Source organism: Mytilus galloprovincialis, chromosome 2, assembly GCF_965363235.1.
Source record: "Mytilus galloprovincialis chromosome 2, xbMytGall1.hap1.1, whole genome shotgun sequence".
In the NCBI taxonomy this organism is placed as follows: Eukaryota; Metazoa; Mollusca; class Bivalvia; order Mytilida; family Mytilidae; genus Mytilus; species Mytilus galloprovincialis.
The window spans coordinates 86,257,582-86,276,924 of NC_134839.1; the positions used below are offsets into that span (position 1 = coordinate 86,257,582).

At 32.6% G+C, this 19,343-nt stretch overlaps 1 protein-coding gene across 1 annotated transcript in view; it reads left to right on the forward strand.

The window, feature by feature from the left end:
* The first annotated feature begins 3,568 nt into the window (after positions 1-3,568).
* Positions 3,569-19,343, forward strand: part of LOC143064701 (macrophage mannose receptor 1-like) — a 93,394-nt gene continuing 77,619 nt past the window's right edge. Inside the window, exons 1-4 of the mRNA XM_076237735.1 lie at positions 3,569-3,687; positions 12,894-13,045; positions 14,499-14,641; positions 18,371-18,486. Of these exons, the coding sequence (XP_076093850.1) occupies positions 3,624-3,687; positions 12,894-13,045; positions 14,499-14,641; positions 18,371-18,486 (475 nt within the window). The 5' untranslated portion in view covers positions 3,569-3,623. The remainder of the gene's footprint in view (positions 3,688-12,893; positions 13,046-14,498; positions 14,642-18,370; positions 18,487-19,343) is intronic.

Genomic DNA, 19,343 nt, shown 5'->3' on the forward strand with positions numbered 1-19,343 from the left:
TTCTAGATATCAGTGTAAGCAGCTCTGTTCAAGCCGACGACATTGCGTTACTCTCAACAACAGAAAAAGGAATGCAACACCTTATTAACATTTGTCAGACATATAGCGAGAAGTGGGCATTCAAGTTTTCTCCGAATAAAAGCAACGTCTTACGTTATTCAAAGAAGAACAAGAATGTTACAACCAGTCTTACTTTGTATGATGACATCATACCACTCGTGACGTCTGCCAAACATGTCGGTATTCTTCTGAACTGTAAATTTAGATCAATGGACCAGACGTTGAATGCTTGTAGAGTGTTGCGATCAACTGATCTTTCAGTTCTAAATTCTGGAATTCATCCATCAATTTTAAACCCTTTGACGTGTTCCAAGATAATACTTCAAATATGTTACAGCAAAGCTCTATATGGCTGTGAGTTATGGAACAATTTGACCCAAACAGAACTTACGATGTTAGAAAGATCTCACAGATTTGTGTGTAAAATTATTCAAGGGCTCCCAAAACGAACCCGTTCTGACAAGTGTACAAGTCTTCTAGGTTGGTTTTTAGTTGAAAGCATTATCAACAGATGTAAACTTTTATTTTTTGGTAGACTATGTAGGTTAAAGTCTTCTGCGTTACCAAAACGAATAATGATAAGCAGACTTGTAGAATTCAAACATAAATGTGTTCCAGAACAACTTGGTTTTATATAAAGCAGCCGAAAAATATAACATTACAGATTATATTGTTAATTTTGCAAATACTGGTTCTTTCCCATCAAAAAAACTTTGGTCAGTAATTGTAAATTAGAATATAAATGCAAGTGAAGAAACATGGTGGTCTTACCGAATTTCATGCGATAATGACTTTTATATGTTTACACATATTCATTCTGCAATCAAACCGCATAAAGCATGGACAATTGCGAAACAGTTTCCCGAACTTCGTGTCTCCGCCAAGTGTGTCTCCGCCAAGTATGTTATTGACTTATGTTCTATAGTACGTTATGAAGATGAACATTTACTTTGCGACAAATGTGGAAAGTTCTTCTTGAATATCGTTGAACACTTACTGGTATCCTGTGATTTTATACAAGACAAAAGAGATGATCTATGGCAAGACATTATTAACATTAATCCCATTCAGTTCAGTGTTTTTATGGACAGTCTTTCGGCACATGAATTCACAACAACAATTCTCTCTTGCAATACGTCATATGAATTAGAAAATGATGAATTAACTTTTTTCTCTAAGACTTGTGTTCGTCACGTTGAAAAAATCTACAGAGATTTCTACAATCGATAGAAGATGTGTCCATTATCGTTATTATAGACAGTGCTCATTTTTTTTCTCCTATTAACTTTAAACAGTGACTTTAATTCTTTGTTTTTTTTTTTTTTGTAATTTTCTGATTTATATATTTCATGTACACCAAATCTCTATAATAGAGGAAATAAAGTTATATATAATTATCGTCCTAGATAACATATTGGATAAGCTTAGGCTGCATATTGTCAATCCCCAATTTTTTATTTATTTCTATTTTCAATCAATATTGATAGAGTTGAATTCAAACTAGTTAGAATAACAGTGTCCATAAATAGTATCGTCAGACATAAACATGATAAGCAAAGTGAATATAGGGTACGGTGACCTATAATTGTTAATTCCGTCCTGTGTCATATGGTCTATTGTGGAATGTTGTCTCATTGGCAATCCTAACACTTTTTTTATATATAAAACCAAAAACGCAATAAATCGCTATAGTTTTTTGTTTTGTTTACAAAGTTAAAAAATAATTTAAAATCTTCATTTATAGAAATACTATACCATAAAAAGGTACGAATTGGTCAGAGCTACGCGATTTGTTTTTCCTCAGACTGAAATAAGAAAAAAAACCGTTAAAAGAATTTCGGCATCTTCTAGTTTAAAAGGGTTGCATGTTTATGTAAGAGCCAATACTCCAGTGGAAAGTCAAATAACATTTTACCGAACTCCAAGTAAAATTCGAATCCCAAAATCCCTTACCAATGGCAAAATTAAAAGCTCCAGCACATCAAACGAATGGAAAACAAATGTTGGTACAGGCATTTCCTTATGTATAAAGTAGTGGAAACCTGGTTTTATAGCTAGCTTAACCTCTCACATGTATGACAGTCGCATAAAATTCCATTATATTGAAAACAACGTGTGAACAAAATAAACAGACATAATAGGTAAAAATGTCAAAATAGGGGTACATCAGTCAACACTAAGTTATCATGAATCTTTTAAAATCACTATAAAACAAACAAGTATGTTAACAAAGAAAAACAAAATGGCAAACATATATTTCCCATATGTAGGTTTAGCTGGTATATTGGTACTAAGGTGGAGAAATTGATAATTTCAAAATTGAAATCGTCTCGTTTGTCATAGATTCTGGTACTGAAATGACCGCATACTAATATGTCAAATTCGAGGTAAATACGTCTGAATAGCAGGCAGGGGAAACTGTGTCTGTTGTTTCTTTACTGTCTAGTTCTGGAGGATATATGAATAGAACCCAATTAGAAAAGTTTACATTGTTGATGGAAAGAGCACCATCAATATATCTGAAAGTGAAATTAAATGATCTGGCTTCTTCGATCTTCTTGTATTTGAGAAGGAACTCCAACTCTTGTGAAAATAAGAAAAGGTCAGCAAGGATAGGCACACAGTTCGTTCCCATAGGAATACCGACAATTTGCTGAAAAAAGTCTACCTCCTAATTCAACAAATATGTTGTCAATAAGAAACACCAACATACTGATCAATTGTTTCTATGTGTTACATGTTTTACTATGTTGTTCACTATTGAAAAAATATGCCCAAAGTATTACATCTATGGTTACTTCCACCACCCAGTAGGATTTCAGTAGTGTCGGGCTAGAATTGGTGTGTGATGTTGCATTTCCTTATATGCATTTCTTGTACTGCAATACTTTCAACCCCTTTAATTAATCAAGGTAATTCATATCTAATCCAATTAAAATATAGAACTTTGATTTCGTTATACACTACATAAGAGTAGTGTAGCGAAATCGGTGTTCTATATATTAATTACATTGATGCATATCGTGCATTAAAATTCCTGTTATTATAACTCTACATTGCATTATATTGAAATAGATCAACGAATTTGATTTGTTATATATATATATGAATTATAATCATTTGAGTTAAGTACCTGAAGTACCTTACATATATGTGGCATCGCTGTATAAGTCAATATATCAACAATATTGATAAAAATTTATCTGGTGTACGGGTACAATCTGGATATAGATATATGTCTGTACCTAACATTTATATATCTAATACTTTAAACTTTGAATCTTTACTATTATTTGCCATTCATCTTCAATGAGGTTCCTATGGGGAAAAAGAATAACATATTTATGTAAAATTATTTAACAAATGTTGCAAAAAAATATCTTGATTATGCTAATATTTACACAAGGTGAAACAAGTAACTTTTTAAAGTGAAAATTCATTCATATTCTTAGCGTGGATGAAATAAATTTATCAAAAGCAACTCCCCATTACCTCCTCTTGCAACTCCCTTTACTCAACTGCATATCTAAAATTTTCTGTATTCTCTCCATGTAGAATGTAAAATGATGGTGCCTTTTAATTCATTACGGATTTTGGTTACTTTTTGTTTGATATGTATAATCTCAGGTATGATTTTTCTTAATTCAGTAGGAAACTCAGGTTCTGTTAGCTTTATTTCTTCTACTTCTCAATACTCATTGGATTTTAAACGTTAAATTAATTGGTCATTTGATATTTACCCGTGGGACAAATACTATATACCCCCACACATAGAAAATATGAGTAACTAAGGTGTCTACGCAAGTGTTGGTCGTTTCGACCTCAAAACTACGAGAAGTACAAAAATCTACGACTAGTAATCTTGATTATTTCTTAATTTTAGTATGAATCCGTCTTTATTCAGATAAAATAAATGTACAAATGAATAAAGGTTTGAGAAAATAACAAAATGAACTCTTTATACGCAAGCAGACGGAGAAATATATATACTAGTATACATATATGTTTTGAAAAAGCATGATAAAAACTAATTTTGACAAATTCCTAAAACATTTTATGGATTGTAATTAAGATCCCCATCCACCTTAAATAAACATGCATATTTGATACATATTCGTTCAATGTATCAAACATGAGCTTAGTTACGTATCACCAATAACAATGATGTTAAATGATAAAATATGTTCCTCTTTCATGCATTGCTAATAATTTTCAAAGAAAAAAGTTGTTTTGTATTCTGTGACTTTTTAAAAGATTTTGACAAAGTTTACCACAGAGGTCCTATATGGAAACTAAAAGCTTATTGTATTGACAGAAGCTTATTACATTGCCAGAAAGATTATCTGCATTAAGGAAATCTGATGTTCAGTAGTTGTCGTTTGTTTATGTGGTTCATAAGTGTTTCTCGTTTCTCCTTTTTAATATAGATTAGACCGTTGGTTTTCCCGTTTGAAAGGTTTTACACTAGTATTTTTTGGGGCCCTTTATAGCTTACTGTTCGATTTGAGTCAAGGCTCCGTGTTGAAGACCGTACCTTGACCTATAATGGTTTACTTTTATAAATTGTGACTTGGATGGAGAGTTGTATCATTGGCATGCCACATATTCCTATCTAAGTAGTGCAGCAAAATTCGTCTTATTCCTGTTGTAATCTCTTCTTTCTATCGTTCGCTTTTACACTTGATTACCAGTCTCCTCAACAAATCTGGTTGTCTTCTGTAGGGTATCCACTGGTCCATATACCTCCTCTTTGAGTGGTGTTTCTGAGTGCCATATCTTGTCTATCAGTGCCTGGTGTATTTTGAATGACTGTAAAATGTGTGTAGTATCTTGCTCTAATTCTCCAAAAGGACAGATTGGACATGGAACAACTTTCATGCTTTTTAAGATGTTAATTGAGTCTGTTGTGTCCTGCCCTTAGTCTGAAGATGGTAGTTTATTCAGATCTTATTAGCTGGTGGTAACTGTCTATGGCGTTGAACAGAGATTTGATAATAGTCTTCATCTCTGTGTAGCAGATCCAACATGTAAATACGGTTTGGACATTGAGGACATGCACCATTATTCTTTAATTGTTCTTTTTATCTAAATGAAAGGGTTATTCTGCTTCATAGTCTCAGCTGGCTTCCCGAAGGCTCCAATTAAAACTATTGGTTTTTGAAAAAGAGACGCTTTCCTATGATCAAAATGTGCAAATTGGTAAACAAGTGTTTTGTTTTATAAAGAGATCAAAATCATTCCTCTTAGTACAGTATCAACATAGTTAAAACGCACATCATCATCATTTTCGTTATCCTCCTAATCTATGTCGTTATTTCTTCATCCCCTGTCCCTTTTTTCAGTAAAGTTAAATAAAAATTATGTTGTTTATATTATATAATTCGGTCTCACATTCAATTTGTATTGTTATATATATTGTATTGTGGAGAAGACTTTACAGTCGGAAACCCGGTTGAAATAGAACAAAAGAATCGAAGCTCTTTGTTAGAGAAGGCGATAAATGTGTACTGTATTGTTTACTATAGTGACAAAATTTTTAAAAGTTAATCGAAACAAACAAAATTACAATTTTCTATGGCAAGCCGTTCTCATCAAAACTATGTTTAAACCCTTTTTTTCGAAAAAAAAATACACACTGAGATTTAAAAACCTAAAATAACACACTGAGAAATCGAAATTACACACTGAGATTTAAAAAAATAAAAAACACACACTGAGAATTCAAAATGACACACTGAGATGAAATAAATCGAAAAACACACACTGAGAATTGTTAATTACACAATGACATTTCAAAAATACACACTGAGATTAATATGCAAATTACTAATGAATATTCATGAGATGAATAATTCTACAGATTAATATCTTGATCTGAAGAACTCTTGTCATTACAATGAAATGCGATACCTTCAACCAACATTCGTAATAAATTTCAAGACTTAACATCGCTCATATTCATAAGTTTGTTGCCTATAATTCAGATCATTACTACCAGAAATTAAACATGTGTCCTTTTCAAAAGTCTTCCAACTGTTTCCCTGATTTCGCTAGTTAATCTTTTATATTTTTGTTACGTTTAAATGCTATAATAGACAACTTGAGTAAAATTTTCACTGCATTCTTTTGCAGATTGTTCCAATGTTTTCTTATAATTTTAATAAAGTTTTTCACCATTTGGTTATATTTTGTAATAAGAGTAAGTGGGTATTTTTCTTGTTCTTGTATTTCTAAAGTTTTTTTTATTAATAATTTGGAACCAAATCGAAGGACTAACGAGTTCTGTCCCCTTGTTGTTTTAAGCTTGTAATAGATTCAGATTAAGTATGCTAATTAGATATGTGCGCATAAAAAGTGCGCACAAATCTCAGTGTGTAGTTTTAAATTCTCAGTGTGTAATTTTGAATTCTCAGTGTGTAATTTCAAATTCTCAGTGTGTGTTTTCAGTTTATTTATTCTCAGTGTGTCTTTTTGAAATCTCAGTGTGTAATTTTCAATTCTCAGTGTGTAATTTTCAATTCTCAGTGTGCGTTTTTCATTTTTGTAATCTCAGTGCGTCTTTATGAAATCGCAGTGTGTAATTTTTAATTCTCAGTGTGTCATTTTCAATTCTCAGTGTGTAATTTTCAATTCTCAGTGTGTAATTTTCAATTCTCAGTGTGCGCTTTGAAGTTTTTAAATCTCAGTGTGCTTTGTTGTAATTCTCAGTGTGTAAATTTTTCAAAAAATGGTTTAAACATAGTTTTGACGAGAACGGCTTGCCATAATTTTCTTCTCAATTACGAGGTGTTTTATTTTAAAAACACCATTTGCATAAGTTTTCAATTTATCTAGTACATAGCTAATTAGAACAATTAGATTTCAAGTCGACGACATTGGTATCTTTCAAGTTGGATGAAGAAAATGCATAACCTCCGATTTTTTTGAAAACATTACCACGGACGGAAAACATATCAGTCTAATAGTTCAAAAATTTTCGTGTCTGCCCTTCCATTATGTCACCCAAGAAAAAATTCCAAAAAATGGGTAACAATTGTATCGAAAAGAGAAAATCGAGTGCACCTTTTTATGTTAGGGCGTGTTTGAGTTGAATATTTTGTCTTGATATCGTACAAAGTAAGAATATTTCCTACATCGTCTCGCTTCAGATTCTATCATTTTTATATATCAAAGCTACAGATTGACTTTATAACACAAATAAATAACAGTACTAAAAGATGAAATATATGGGTCAAGTGAAATACCTATCTAATGAGTCACAAAAACAGAAAAGGTGTGTTCGAATAGCTATTTTTTTACTGAAAGTACTTGACGACAGTCTTTCAAGTTGGATGATGAAAATGCATATCTTTGAAAAATTTTAATTTTTTGTGTGTGAAAACTAGGGTTTATAGTCGTCTTTATACACTAAAAAACTATAGTCTGCCCTTCCACGAAATTTTTAATTAGAATTTTTTTAAATGTTTATGAGTTTTCGAAAATTCCACCTGACAACCGATCAGACAATAGTTTTAAGTTGAATCAATGCAGACAAGATCATCAACTGATGCTCATTAGCTAGTTGATACATTTGTCTTTTAAAATACAACTGACATATAAGGATCGTAATGGTGCAATGTGGATAAATTTATCGGTTTCCAAGAGCAAAATTGGTAGCGCGTCATCCCTACAATGGCTTCCATTTCTACGATTGTGAAAATGAACTGGCGTAATGGGGAGATAATTCTGACGAAGTAGAATCCTGACTGTTTAAATATATGTGTTATTGTGTCTGATCCTTTTTGCTTTGAACAAATAAAATATGTTTCAAACTAAATTGGTGTAGCAGACTGGACTTTCCCCCCGTTGTTGTTCAGTACCGTGCTTTGCTCACTTATCGGCTTGTTCATAACCTCAATTTCCACAGTGGGAAGGGATATCTTGAAGTAATGTTTTAGACTTTTGATGGTGTATAAAGCTTGTTCGAGCTGGGTTAGCTTGTCTGGCGTTTGTCAAAGCGTGTAGCACATGCAGAGAGGGAATCAATCAGGAATACTACTTGAGTTGCGTTATCGACTTTGTTTTTTATGGGTTTTGCAGCATGAATAAGAGCTTCTTCTTCAGCTCTGTAGTTTTCGTTATGTAGGCCTGTTGGTATTGCCTTTGATTTTTGATCTCCGTTGGGGTACGTAATCATGCATATTGTAATGTTTGAGGTAGTGTTCACGAGGGATCTGTTCTAAGCTCTCTTCATTTTGTTTTATATATTAATGATATTGCTGATGAAACAACATTCAATAGTTCTTGTAACAATGAAAACCAGTGTTAAGCATCGGGGAGTTACCATCAGTAGTGACGCAAAACGGAACAAACATGTTGAAAGAATAATTACTAGTGTAATTATACAATTTTTCGTGAACTTAAATACCGATTTTTTCGAATAATTTAGAAAATCTGAACCTTCTAGATTTTTATTCGACCAATTTTTCAATATGCCCCGGAAGTGTAGGACAATTGTGGAATATGTATTTAACATAAATTCGAAAACCTGCAATTATAGGCCACAAGAACTCTGCAGTTGGATGTTAATCTCTTTTAGGAAGAAGAAAATGAAGAAAATCACAGATGTAATATGCACCTGAGAAACTCATTACGTAATCTTGTCCCACCGTGTGTCACAAGGTCCAACAACCAACTATCCTTGGTGAAATAGTCATACTATTGTTGAATATACTGCTGCTTAACCCGTTTTAGTGCAGTCTTTTATGTTCCTTCGTATGAAGCCTAGTGTTTTGTTACATTTGCCCTCTATATTGTCAATATGTCTGTCCCAGGTTAGGTTACACAGGCACTTGTCTCAGAAATAAATGTTATATCAAGGTATATAGGATTTTTTTTTCTGAGACAAGTGCCTGTGTTAGGTTATCGCTGATTGTTACTCCTAGGTATTTGCTGGCTTCAATGGTGTCTAATGTGTGTTCATGTAGATTGTAATTAGTTTATATCACATGACGGATCTTGGATTGTATTCGGATTACAATGCATTTTTTTCGCATTGAAGCTCATATGCCATTTATTTTCCCAGTCCTCTAATGATGCTAAATCTGTCTACAGTAGGTAACTTTCTGTTTAGTTAGCATTGTTATGGTTCTATAGAGAAGGTTGTCATCCGCAAGTAGTGTGTTCTCTGATGATGTTGCTGTTTCTGGCATGTCGTTTATGTAGGCCAGGAGCAGCAAAGGTCCAAAAACCGTGCCTTGAGGTGCACCAGAGAGTTCTGCATGGTACCTATTCAGAGACAGCACCCTCTATGATAACGCTTTGCATCCTGTTTTGTTTGTTTTAGGGTTTACTCCGTAATACGCAGGTTTATGTAGTAGGCGATGGTGTGGCACTTTATCAAAATATTTTGCGAAATCTAGTAAGATGATTATCTACTTGGCTGTTACATGGGAACAGTATATCTGGCTTTTTAATTTCTTATGTGTATAATTACTTAAGAAATAATTGATGCAAGCTAGACTGTTTTGTAGTTTTAACATGGGTAGGCACTATATTCGTGATTATTTTTGCCCTAGCGATAGTGAGGGCTAAAATAACACGAATATAATGCCTACCCAAGCCATGTTAAAACTGCAATAAAGTATAGCTTGCATCACTTATTTCGACTATTCTGAATAGGACAATCATAGTTAAGGTAATTTCTATGTCCGATAAGTATAAGTGTAAAAGCGTTTGTGTAGGCTCTTCCATGAACCTCCCTTTTTTGTTTGTAAAGAAGAAAACGACTGGCACTGTGCTTTGACAGATGGAGGAGTTTGAACAGTCAGCATGAACGGGTGTCGTATCTAGGTCAAATATGTCAATTTCGGAATGCAACACATTACAGTCATAATAAATGAATTAGTAACATCATGTGCAAAATAGATTGTGTATTCATTGCTCATCTGGCGAGGTAGAAGATGAGAACCATTTTTTACTAACATGTACAAAGTATAGAGGTGAATGTTATGATCTTATTAATGCTATTTGTTTGAAATGTCCTAATTTTACCCAATTACAAAATCCTGAAAAATTTATTTGGATGATGAGTAATGAAGATCATGAAATTTTATGTAAAATTTGTTGCCTTATAGCCAAACATGAACATACTAATTAAAAGTAGTGGGACCTTGTCACTTCACTTGCACCTGCTAATGCTATGCTAGAGTGTTGAATAAGTATATATATGCATTTGTAAATATAATTAAATAAGATTTTGGATGCCAAAACCTTTTAGTATCATCCCTTGGTGAATTCTGCATTAAAGTGAACATTTTTTACTTTTGTGCACTAGTCACGAGGAGGTTAAGACGGTATCTAAAATTCCACTTCCTAACATGTCCAAGTGCATTTGCCCTTGGTCTCTTTTCCATTTTAGTGACTTGTATTATTTATTCCTTCAACTTATTTTTATGGATAAGAGACGAGGTGGACCTCTGTTAGCAAACTATTTCCATTCTCCATTTAATATGGTGAATTAATAAATTATTAAACTATTTTTGCTGGCACTCTAGCATGGCAGAAATGAATCAAAAAAAAAAAAAAAAAAAAAAAAAAAAAAAAAAAAAAAATCAGATATGAAACTTTGAAAGAACAAATAACAATAACAATTGTTTTATGTTGTGACATTTTATATGATATATATATAATGATATTATATTCTCTTCATGTGAATTGAAATTTTAATTTTATCTTCATTATATGTTTATGTGTTAAGAATCAGAATGTATTGTTTATTGTTGTCATTATGTCCCGTCAGGGGCCCTTAATTGGAAATAAAGAACTTTGAACTTTGTGCACCATTTAAGTGTTTGAAAGTGTTTAAAAGTTAAGGAAATAAATGAAGTGCATTGATAATTTGATAAAATGAAGAGGTCAATATACGCATGTGCAAACAAATTTTATTGGATTTAGAGCATGGGTTTGTTCACAAAGCGAAAGAAGCAAGTCATATTAGTATAGGCAGAGACATATATATGTGTATATATGTCTCTGGTATAGGGCTTAAAATTATATCTGGTATTATTATGTTGTTGTTGATTTTAGGGAGTTCTGAACTTTCTAGTCATCTGTAATTCCTGAAGTGTAATCATAATTTAAATAAGCAATCAAAATTGTAGGTCCAATATTTGGTAACATGAGAACACCGCATATGAATATACAAACACACCCGGTAACATTCGGATATCCGTTCGGAACTACAAAAACGATTTAGGGAAAGTCATTCGGAACTACAAAAACCGCGGGAAAGTATAATAGAACATAAACAAAGTTTCTAATGAAAACTCAGAGTTACTGCATTGCACTATTTGCAAGAAATTGGCGATTTATTGTTAGTATTTGACAATACACACTTAGGTGTTACCTTATCGGCGACTGCAATGATCTGCAATGAAATGAAACCAAAGTCCAACGGGCTTTGGTTTTGTCAGACAAGCTGGGGTCGTTGTCCCACGGCACTAGTCCAAATAATTATGACGTCTGGCAAGGCTTTTTTATTTTTTTTTCTGGGACGCCTTCCAACGAAGCCAGTCGGATTTAGAGGGGGCCCGACTTACCCCCCCCCCCTTTTCTGAGAAAAATTTGGTTGATTATATAGGGAATCACTGAAGCATGACTGGAGGGGGCCCCCTCTTTGGCAGTCAGTGGGCCCCCACTTATGAAAAATTCTGGATCCAACATAGTCCAAATAATTATGACATCTGCATGATCTGGCATGGCTATTTTATTTTTTTTTCTGGGACGCCTTGCCAGACGTCATAATTATTTGGACTAGATCGGACACTGCCAGCTTGTCTCACAAAACAGTCGTTGGACGTCGGTAATCTTGGTCTAAAAATGCCTAGTCCAAATAATTATGACTTTTGGCAAGGCTATTTTTATTTCTGGGATGTCTCCCTATGACGAAGGCATCCCAGAAAAAAATTAAAATATCTTTGCCAGACAATTATTATTTGGACTAAAATATGCCTGTATTTCTACAATTTATCATGTTGGAATTTAGTCCAAATATTTATGATGTCTTGGAAGGTTATTTTAAATTTTTGCTTTGACGCTTTCCTGCGATGTAAGGCATAAAAAAAAAAAATATATAAAAGCCTGTCTAGACGTCATACGTATTTGGACTAGTTGGGATTTACCTAGTCCAATAATTATTAGTAGCTATTTTAAATTTTTTTCTGGGACGACTTCCTACGTCTGGCAAGGCTATTTTAATTTTTTCTGAGATGCCTGCCTACGACGTAACCAGAAACCAGTTATTCTTATTTCACGGCTTTAAATTATTTTTAATTTTCATGGCTTGAAAAACAATTCAAGATAATATGCAAATGAAATTTATACTGAAAAGCCTATCAGTTTCATTTTTCGGTTAGACATACTGTTCTCAGCTCTATGTAAATTAGTTAGTGTTAGTCCTGAAAAGAAAAATTATTGGTGCCGTAATATATGTATAGATACCAAAGTATATTAGAATTCCTGCAATTTATCATATTTAAGGTTTTACAAATGTACCATACATTCACAGTATTATTAAATAATAGAATTCCCATGAAATTATGAAAATTTAACAGCACTGGGTTTTCTAAATCAAGATCATTCTTATCTAAAAACAGCTTCAGTATTCTTTTTATTTAAAAGTAATGTTCATTGCAGAATATCTGTTTGAAAAAAAAAGTGTCATGCATGATACAATCATACTTTTTTACAGTCATCATTATTTTAAAGCATCATTTTGAAATATATATGAGAAATTATAAGAGATATGATATGTTTTATTTACCATTGATTTTCAGTGTATATCACCTTTATAGTTTCAGGTCAGAAATGTCCATTATATTGGCAACAACGTGGGAGTATATGTTATAGATTCAGATATGTCAACCTTATGTCTTGGAATGATGCTGAAAATTGGTGTAAATCTCAGACTGCACATCTTGTCAAGTTTGAAAATACTAATGAAAGGGTAAGATATTTAACTCAGGCCATTAAAGATTCATTTTATTAACATGGTTAACCCATTTTATTTTGCAGACTTTTAGAAAAAATTATCTTGAATAATGGTTGAGGAAATTTAATCTTTGGTTGATATGCCAATGACTTAGATTTCGAAATTATGTGCCCTTTTAAACTTTAAATGTAAAAGTAAAAATATAAGTGAACCAACACCTAAAGTGGTGATAGTGCGGTAGGGTAAAAACGAGTGGATGCCGCTAGGTATTCACAGTCATCTTGAAAAAAATGGTCGACACTTTAACTGTAAAAATTAACATGTATATTCTATTGCTGAGAAAACAATGCAGTTCATATGGATACAATGGGTTGGCTTGTAAAGGCAACAATTTACAGTAGTTATATTTAAAGATTATTTTGTTAAAGATTATTTTTTCTGTAATTATCCTTGATCTTGATTATTTTGTATTTAATCATTTGATCTCCTCCCAAATGGCTCAATCAAAAGATACAATGACTGGGAATATATGTCATTTTTGTCTCCCTTGACGGAGTCTATTTGGCCCCACCCCCTCAGTGATGGTCTTTTGATTTTGAAACTTTTGCTTAGTTTTCATGTATAAGTTTGAGATTAGATCGGTTTATGGGGAACCACTAGTGGTAGGTCAATGAGATATGGTATGCAGTTGTATTACCATTGGCACATCTCATTACCATGGAGATTATTTGACCCACCCCCTCAGTTGTGTGGTTAATTGACTTTGAAATTGACTTTTAAATTTTGCTTAGTTTACATGTACATTGTATTAGTTTGTGTTTAGGTTTGTTTATAAAGGGAAACTACTTATGATAAGTCAATGGTATTTGGCATGCAGTTGTATTAGCATTGGCACTTCTCATTTCCAAGGAGACTGTTCAGACTATTCACTTTGAATATTTTCAAAACTTACATGTTAAAGTGTTGCTATTTTAATTTCAACATTTGTATTATTGAAATTACATAAACATGATAAAAAGCCAGACATATCTCTGTAATAACAGTTTATATGTCTTAGTATCTAATGATGGTCAGTTTAAATTGGATTCACTGGTGCTCTCGCCTGAATACAAGCATTGTTACTACAGCTATATATAGTCTAACATTATTTGATGAAGCCTCAAAACTATTTTTTTGGAGAACTGCTAAAGTTTAGGAAAGTAATGATCATAACATTCCATTTCTACACACACTGCATTTTTTTTCTGTTTGTCATATTTATTTATTAATGATCTGATTTCGTTTTATTTTAACTTCATGAGAAACAAAATATTCTATATGTGTGATTTGATCTATGGGGTAATTATTACATCCAACTGGGAAAACAAATAAATAAATTATCTACAAGAACCCAACAGAATCACAAACAAGATGACAAAAATGTTATTAAGATTTGTTAACAATTTATTTTGATTAATTTTATCTACAGAATTGGATGATGAATAGAACAACACAAATCTTAACTCAAATCAAAAAGCCAAATTATCGTTTTTGGACTGGATTGAACAATATAGATCAGAGTACATCAGCGTATACATGGGCTGATGGCAGTCCTGTCAGTCCTCTTGTAACGTAAGTACATTACTCTTGGAATTGTTTGTGTCGTTGGGTTGCTTACTTGCTATCTTTTTAACCTATTCAAATATCTCCTTATTTTGTACACTGAAAATCTTAGGATTATTTGCATTCTTAGGGCAGGGGTGATATCACATTAATTTGAGAGACCATTTATAGCATTATCTAATTGCTTTTCAGCAAATGCTGATGAAAATTTTAATAAAAAAATAAAATTTAAATATAAGGCCAATTAAAATTAATTGATAGATTTTCATCCCCGCCCGCCCCGATTTTTTTTATTTTGAAAAATTTACGATTTGCGGATTTGTTCATCTCCGTTTCCAGTAACCGTCAAAAATTTTGTTTCCTTCCAAACTTCCTGTTTCAAATTTCGGTTTTCGTATTACTTCGAGTAATTAAATAAGATTCTGCAGCTCTATGATGACAAAATCGTTTACCGAGAATAGAGGTTGATTTCAAGAAGGGCATGAAATAATCGGGTTACAAGTAATACGCTGTGTCCAAGATGGCAAATTGCGGCATGACACACATTTCTGTGATTTAGAAAACTATTGATTTTTGTATTGATAAAATGACTTTGTGGAAGGAATTTTGGACTGTGAATTATACCCAAAGAGCACGAATCGTGGAACACTTTCGTAGAAATGAATAAATGATATGACGCAAGCACGAACTTGTTAGATTTATTACAGTATAATTGAGTTCAAAAAGTCGGCAAACATACTTTAATCGGAGAGCACGAATTTCATTACAAAATTGCTTGTCTCCACCGGGACTTGAACCCGGGACCTCTGTGTTACAAGGCAGCGTGCTAACCGACTGAGCTAAAGAAGTACTTCCTTAGCTCAACCGCTTACGGCTGACTAAGTGTTTACTAAGTTTTTCTAGGGGAAGCAATCCCGTCACACTACTTAGATTTACCCATGTCTTTTTTGTTGACAGACAGCACACACAGCTTCTGTCCCAATATCCTCAATAGAGCCACTAAACATCTTCTCCTTTTTGGTTAAGTTCATGTTTTACATATTAATTATATTTGCATCTATAAGAAGAATCATAAAAGCACCAACCCTTTCGTTTTCAAAACGGTTTCATTTTATTCTGAACTCGTAATTCTTTAGTTGCATATTTGTTTCATTTTATGGAGACAAAAAAATGGTCGCTTAAAAAGACACTAAATTTGGTGAAGGTAGTCCAACTAAAGAGAGCATTCTTCTTTTATGTTTTTGCTGTTTAGGTTTCTAAAGCAGCAATTACATGTAGAACAGTGGTTGCCAATAAGAGATTTTCATTCATGTTAAGCTTTGAAATATTGTGTACGATTCCTTATATATATGTATATACATAATATAAGCTTATTATTACACTTGCATATTTGAAGAACACGTCACAAGAGGGTTTCATAAGAAATAAAAATTAAAAAATAAAATCCTCCCACCCGCCCCATTTTTTTCAAAAATTTGGAGGAAAATCTACTAATTAATTTTAGTTGGCCTAATTATAAAAGAAATAATTTTAAAAAGTCGAATATGCTTTTATTGACTTACACAATCTGCATCCCCCTTTTTAAATGAGTTCAAGGTAGATACTTTATTATAAAAATGAACTCATCATGATGAATCACTGCTATTTTAGTTCATTAGAACAATTTCATTTTATTCACTTGCCCTCCAAAAATCTGTATTTAACAATGGGTACGCAATTTTTTTTTGCTCAGGCTGCAAATCATTTTATGACTTCTGAACTGAATTTGACCCCACAATAAAGGTAGTGTTTGATTATGAGAAGAATGGTCCCCATTTTTAAAGACTTAACATAATTAGCTAAATTGGGAGAAAATGACTCTGGAACCATCTGAAAGAAAACTTGAATTGTGGTTATTCCTCGATGGAGAGGAGCCATGCAGGCTTGACATTGTTATTAGAATCGAAATTAATTAAAATATTGGTTACTCTATAATTAAGGGGGCTCGCGGGTATAAATCGATTTTTAACCGGATTTTTGTGACAAAAATGTCGGTTATTGATTTGGGGATGTACGGCGGGTGGCCGGGCGGGAGGCAATCAAATGTTGTCCGTGCATTAACTCATGAACCGTTCAACCAAAGCTTTTAAAATTCTAATATGTTGTTACTGACAACTAAATGAAGGTCAAGTTCAATAATGGCGATTTTGACTCTTACCGTTCAGGAGTTATGGTTCTTGAAAGATTGAAAAATGGTTTTTCCAGTTGTGTCCATGCATTGACGCATGAACTGTTCTACCAAAGCTTCCCAAATTTTAATATGTTGTTACTGATGACAAAATGGAGGTCAAGTTCAATAATGACGATTTTGACTTTTACCGTTCAAGAGTTATGGTTCTTGAAAGATTGAAAAATGGAGTTTCCAGTCGTGTCCATGTATTTACACATGAACTGTTCTACCAAAGCTTCCCAAATTTTAATATGTTGTTACTGATGACAAAATGGAGGTCAAGTTCAATAATGACGATTTTGACTTTTACCGTTCAGGAGTTATGGTTCTTGAAAGATTGAAAAATGGTGTTTCCAGTCATGTCCGTACATTTTCTCATGAACCATTCAACCAAAGCTTTTGAAATTTTTATATGTTGTTACTGATGACAAAATAGAGGTCAAGTTCAATGATGACGATTTTGACTTTTACCGTTCAGGAGTTATGGTTCTTGAAAGATCGTAAAATGGCGTTTCCATTCACTTTATTGCATTTACTCATGAATGAACCATTCAATCTAAGCTTTTCAAATTTTAATATGTTGATACTGATGACAAAATGGAGGTCAAATTTGATATTGACGATTTTCACTTTCACCATTCATCAGTAATGGTTCTTGTGATATTGCCAGGACACAAATAAATGTTAATAAATCCGGTTTGCTGTCGTTGTGACAGCCTCTTGTTTTTTTTAATATAGGATTTCGATGTATTTTTTTTATAAATGAACTGTATCATATACCTAATAGAAAAATGAAATAAAAAAATGGGGTCACCATTCATTTAAGCTCATAATCTGCCTCCGAAAGAAGCATACATTTTTGTTAATGTCCTTTTTTTGTGTGGAACTAATAGGAAAAATAGAGGTAATATCGAAATAAAAAAAGAACTAAATTACAGAAATCGCTTAAATTTTACAATTATTTAGTTTATGTACAGCTTATTTGAAAACAATGATAAAAATATAGGTCACCGATGTGTTAAAAACTTTAATTAAATTTTAATGCCAAAAAATGTAGTTTTTGCATCAAAGGAAGATAATTTGGAGCTTTTTCAATAATATAAACATTTTAAAAGTCATCTGGGGCCAAACAGAATCTTTTTTTGGGGTTGATTTTTTCACCATATCATTAAGCAATAACCGATAGTGTAATAAATAAAATTTATAATGAAAAAACAAATGTTTAATTTTTAGCTGAAATTTTTGTACCCACGAGCCTCCTTAAATGAATAAAATAAATGATATATCTGTATATTCACTATTCTATACAATACAATGTACACATGGGGTTTTATCCAGGTGAGAATTCTTCACTCATCCATGGATATCCCTGATTAATTGTTAATTGTAATAAATGTCTGTAAATTTAGTCGATTTAGTTTGTTTATTTCATGAAAAATATAATGAAAGAATATTAGCTAGGAGTCAAATACATAATTTTTACACTAAGTTTTTCTCTGTATACTTCATTTATTTATTTTAAATTTCAGGCGAGGTCAAGCAATATCTCCCAGTTCAACCAATCATTGTGTTAAAATAGATGGAAATAGATTAAGAAATGTGAATTGTAATACCAAGTTAGGATATATATGTGAAAGACACATAGGTAATTACACTTTAACCTGATTATATACCAAAAGGGTCAAGTGAGCTTTCCTTATCACTTGGTGTCTGTCGTCTTGTCCTTCTTCGTTGTTAACTTTTACCAAAATCTACTCCAGAAACAACTGGGCAAACAAAATGGCTTAAATCATCCTAAGGTTATCTAGCTTTAAAAAGTTATCTGATGATCCTGCCCATCAACCAAGATGGCTACCATGGCTATGAATAGAACTTGGGGGGGGGGGGGGGGGGATACAGTTTTTGGCTTACATTGTTGTATATCTCCATAGTTAAGCTTTTAAAGCAAATATGACTGGGAGAAAAATGTTAATCAGGGTAAAATCTACCTGCCCTGAAATTTTCAGACGCATCAGACAACCTGTTGTAGGGTTGCTAACCCTAAATTTATAATTTTAAGGAAATGTTGCAGTGTTTCAGTTATATTATTTTAAATATAATAATAGATGGAGATAAACTGTAAACAGCAAAAATGTTCAGCAAAGTAAGCGCTACAAATAAGTCAATATGAACAAAATTGTGAAGTGGGGGTACCCAATAAGAAGTAAAGGCCCTTTGAAGTCAATTTTTCACAATTTTTCACAATTTTTCAAAAATTTTGTAATCTTTTATACCACCATTCCCCATGTGGAATTATAATTTTTGTGACGTTAACATTTTATGACATCAAACATGCGAAGAAATGCATGTGGTTTTTAAATTTGATAGATGCTTTTTGTGCTTTTTTGTTAAATGTTTGTTTGTTTTGAGATTGTGACAAAGTGATGACTGCTGTACCCATATTTTGACTATATTTTGACTATTTTACCTATTACATTTTTGTATTATGTCTGTTTGAATTTG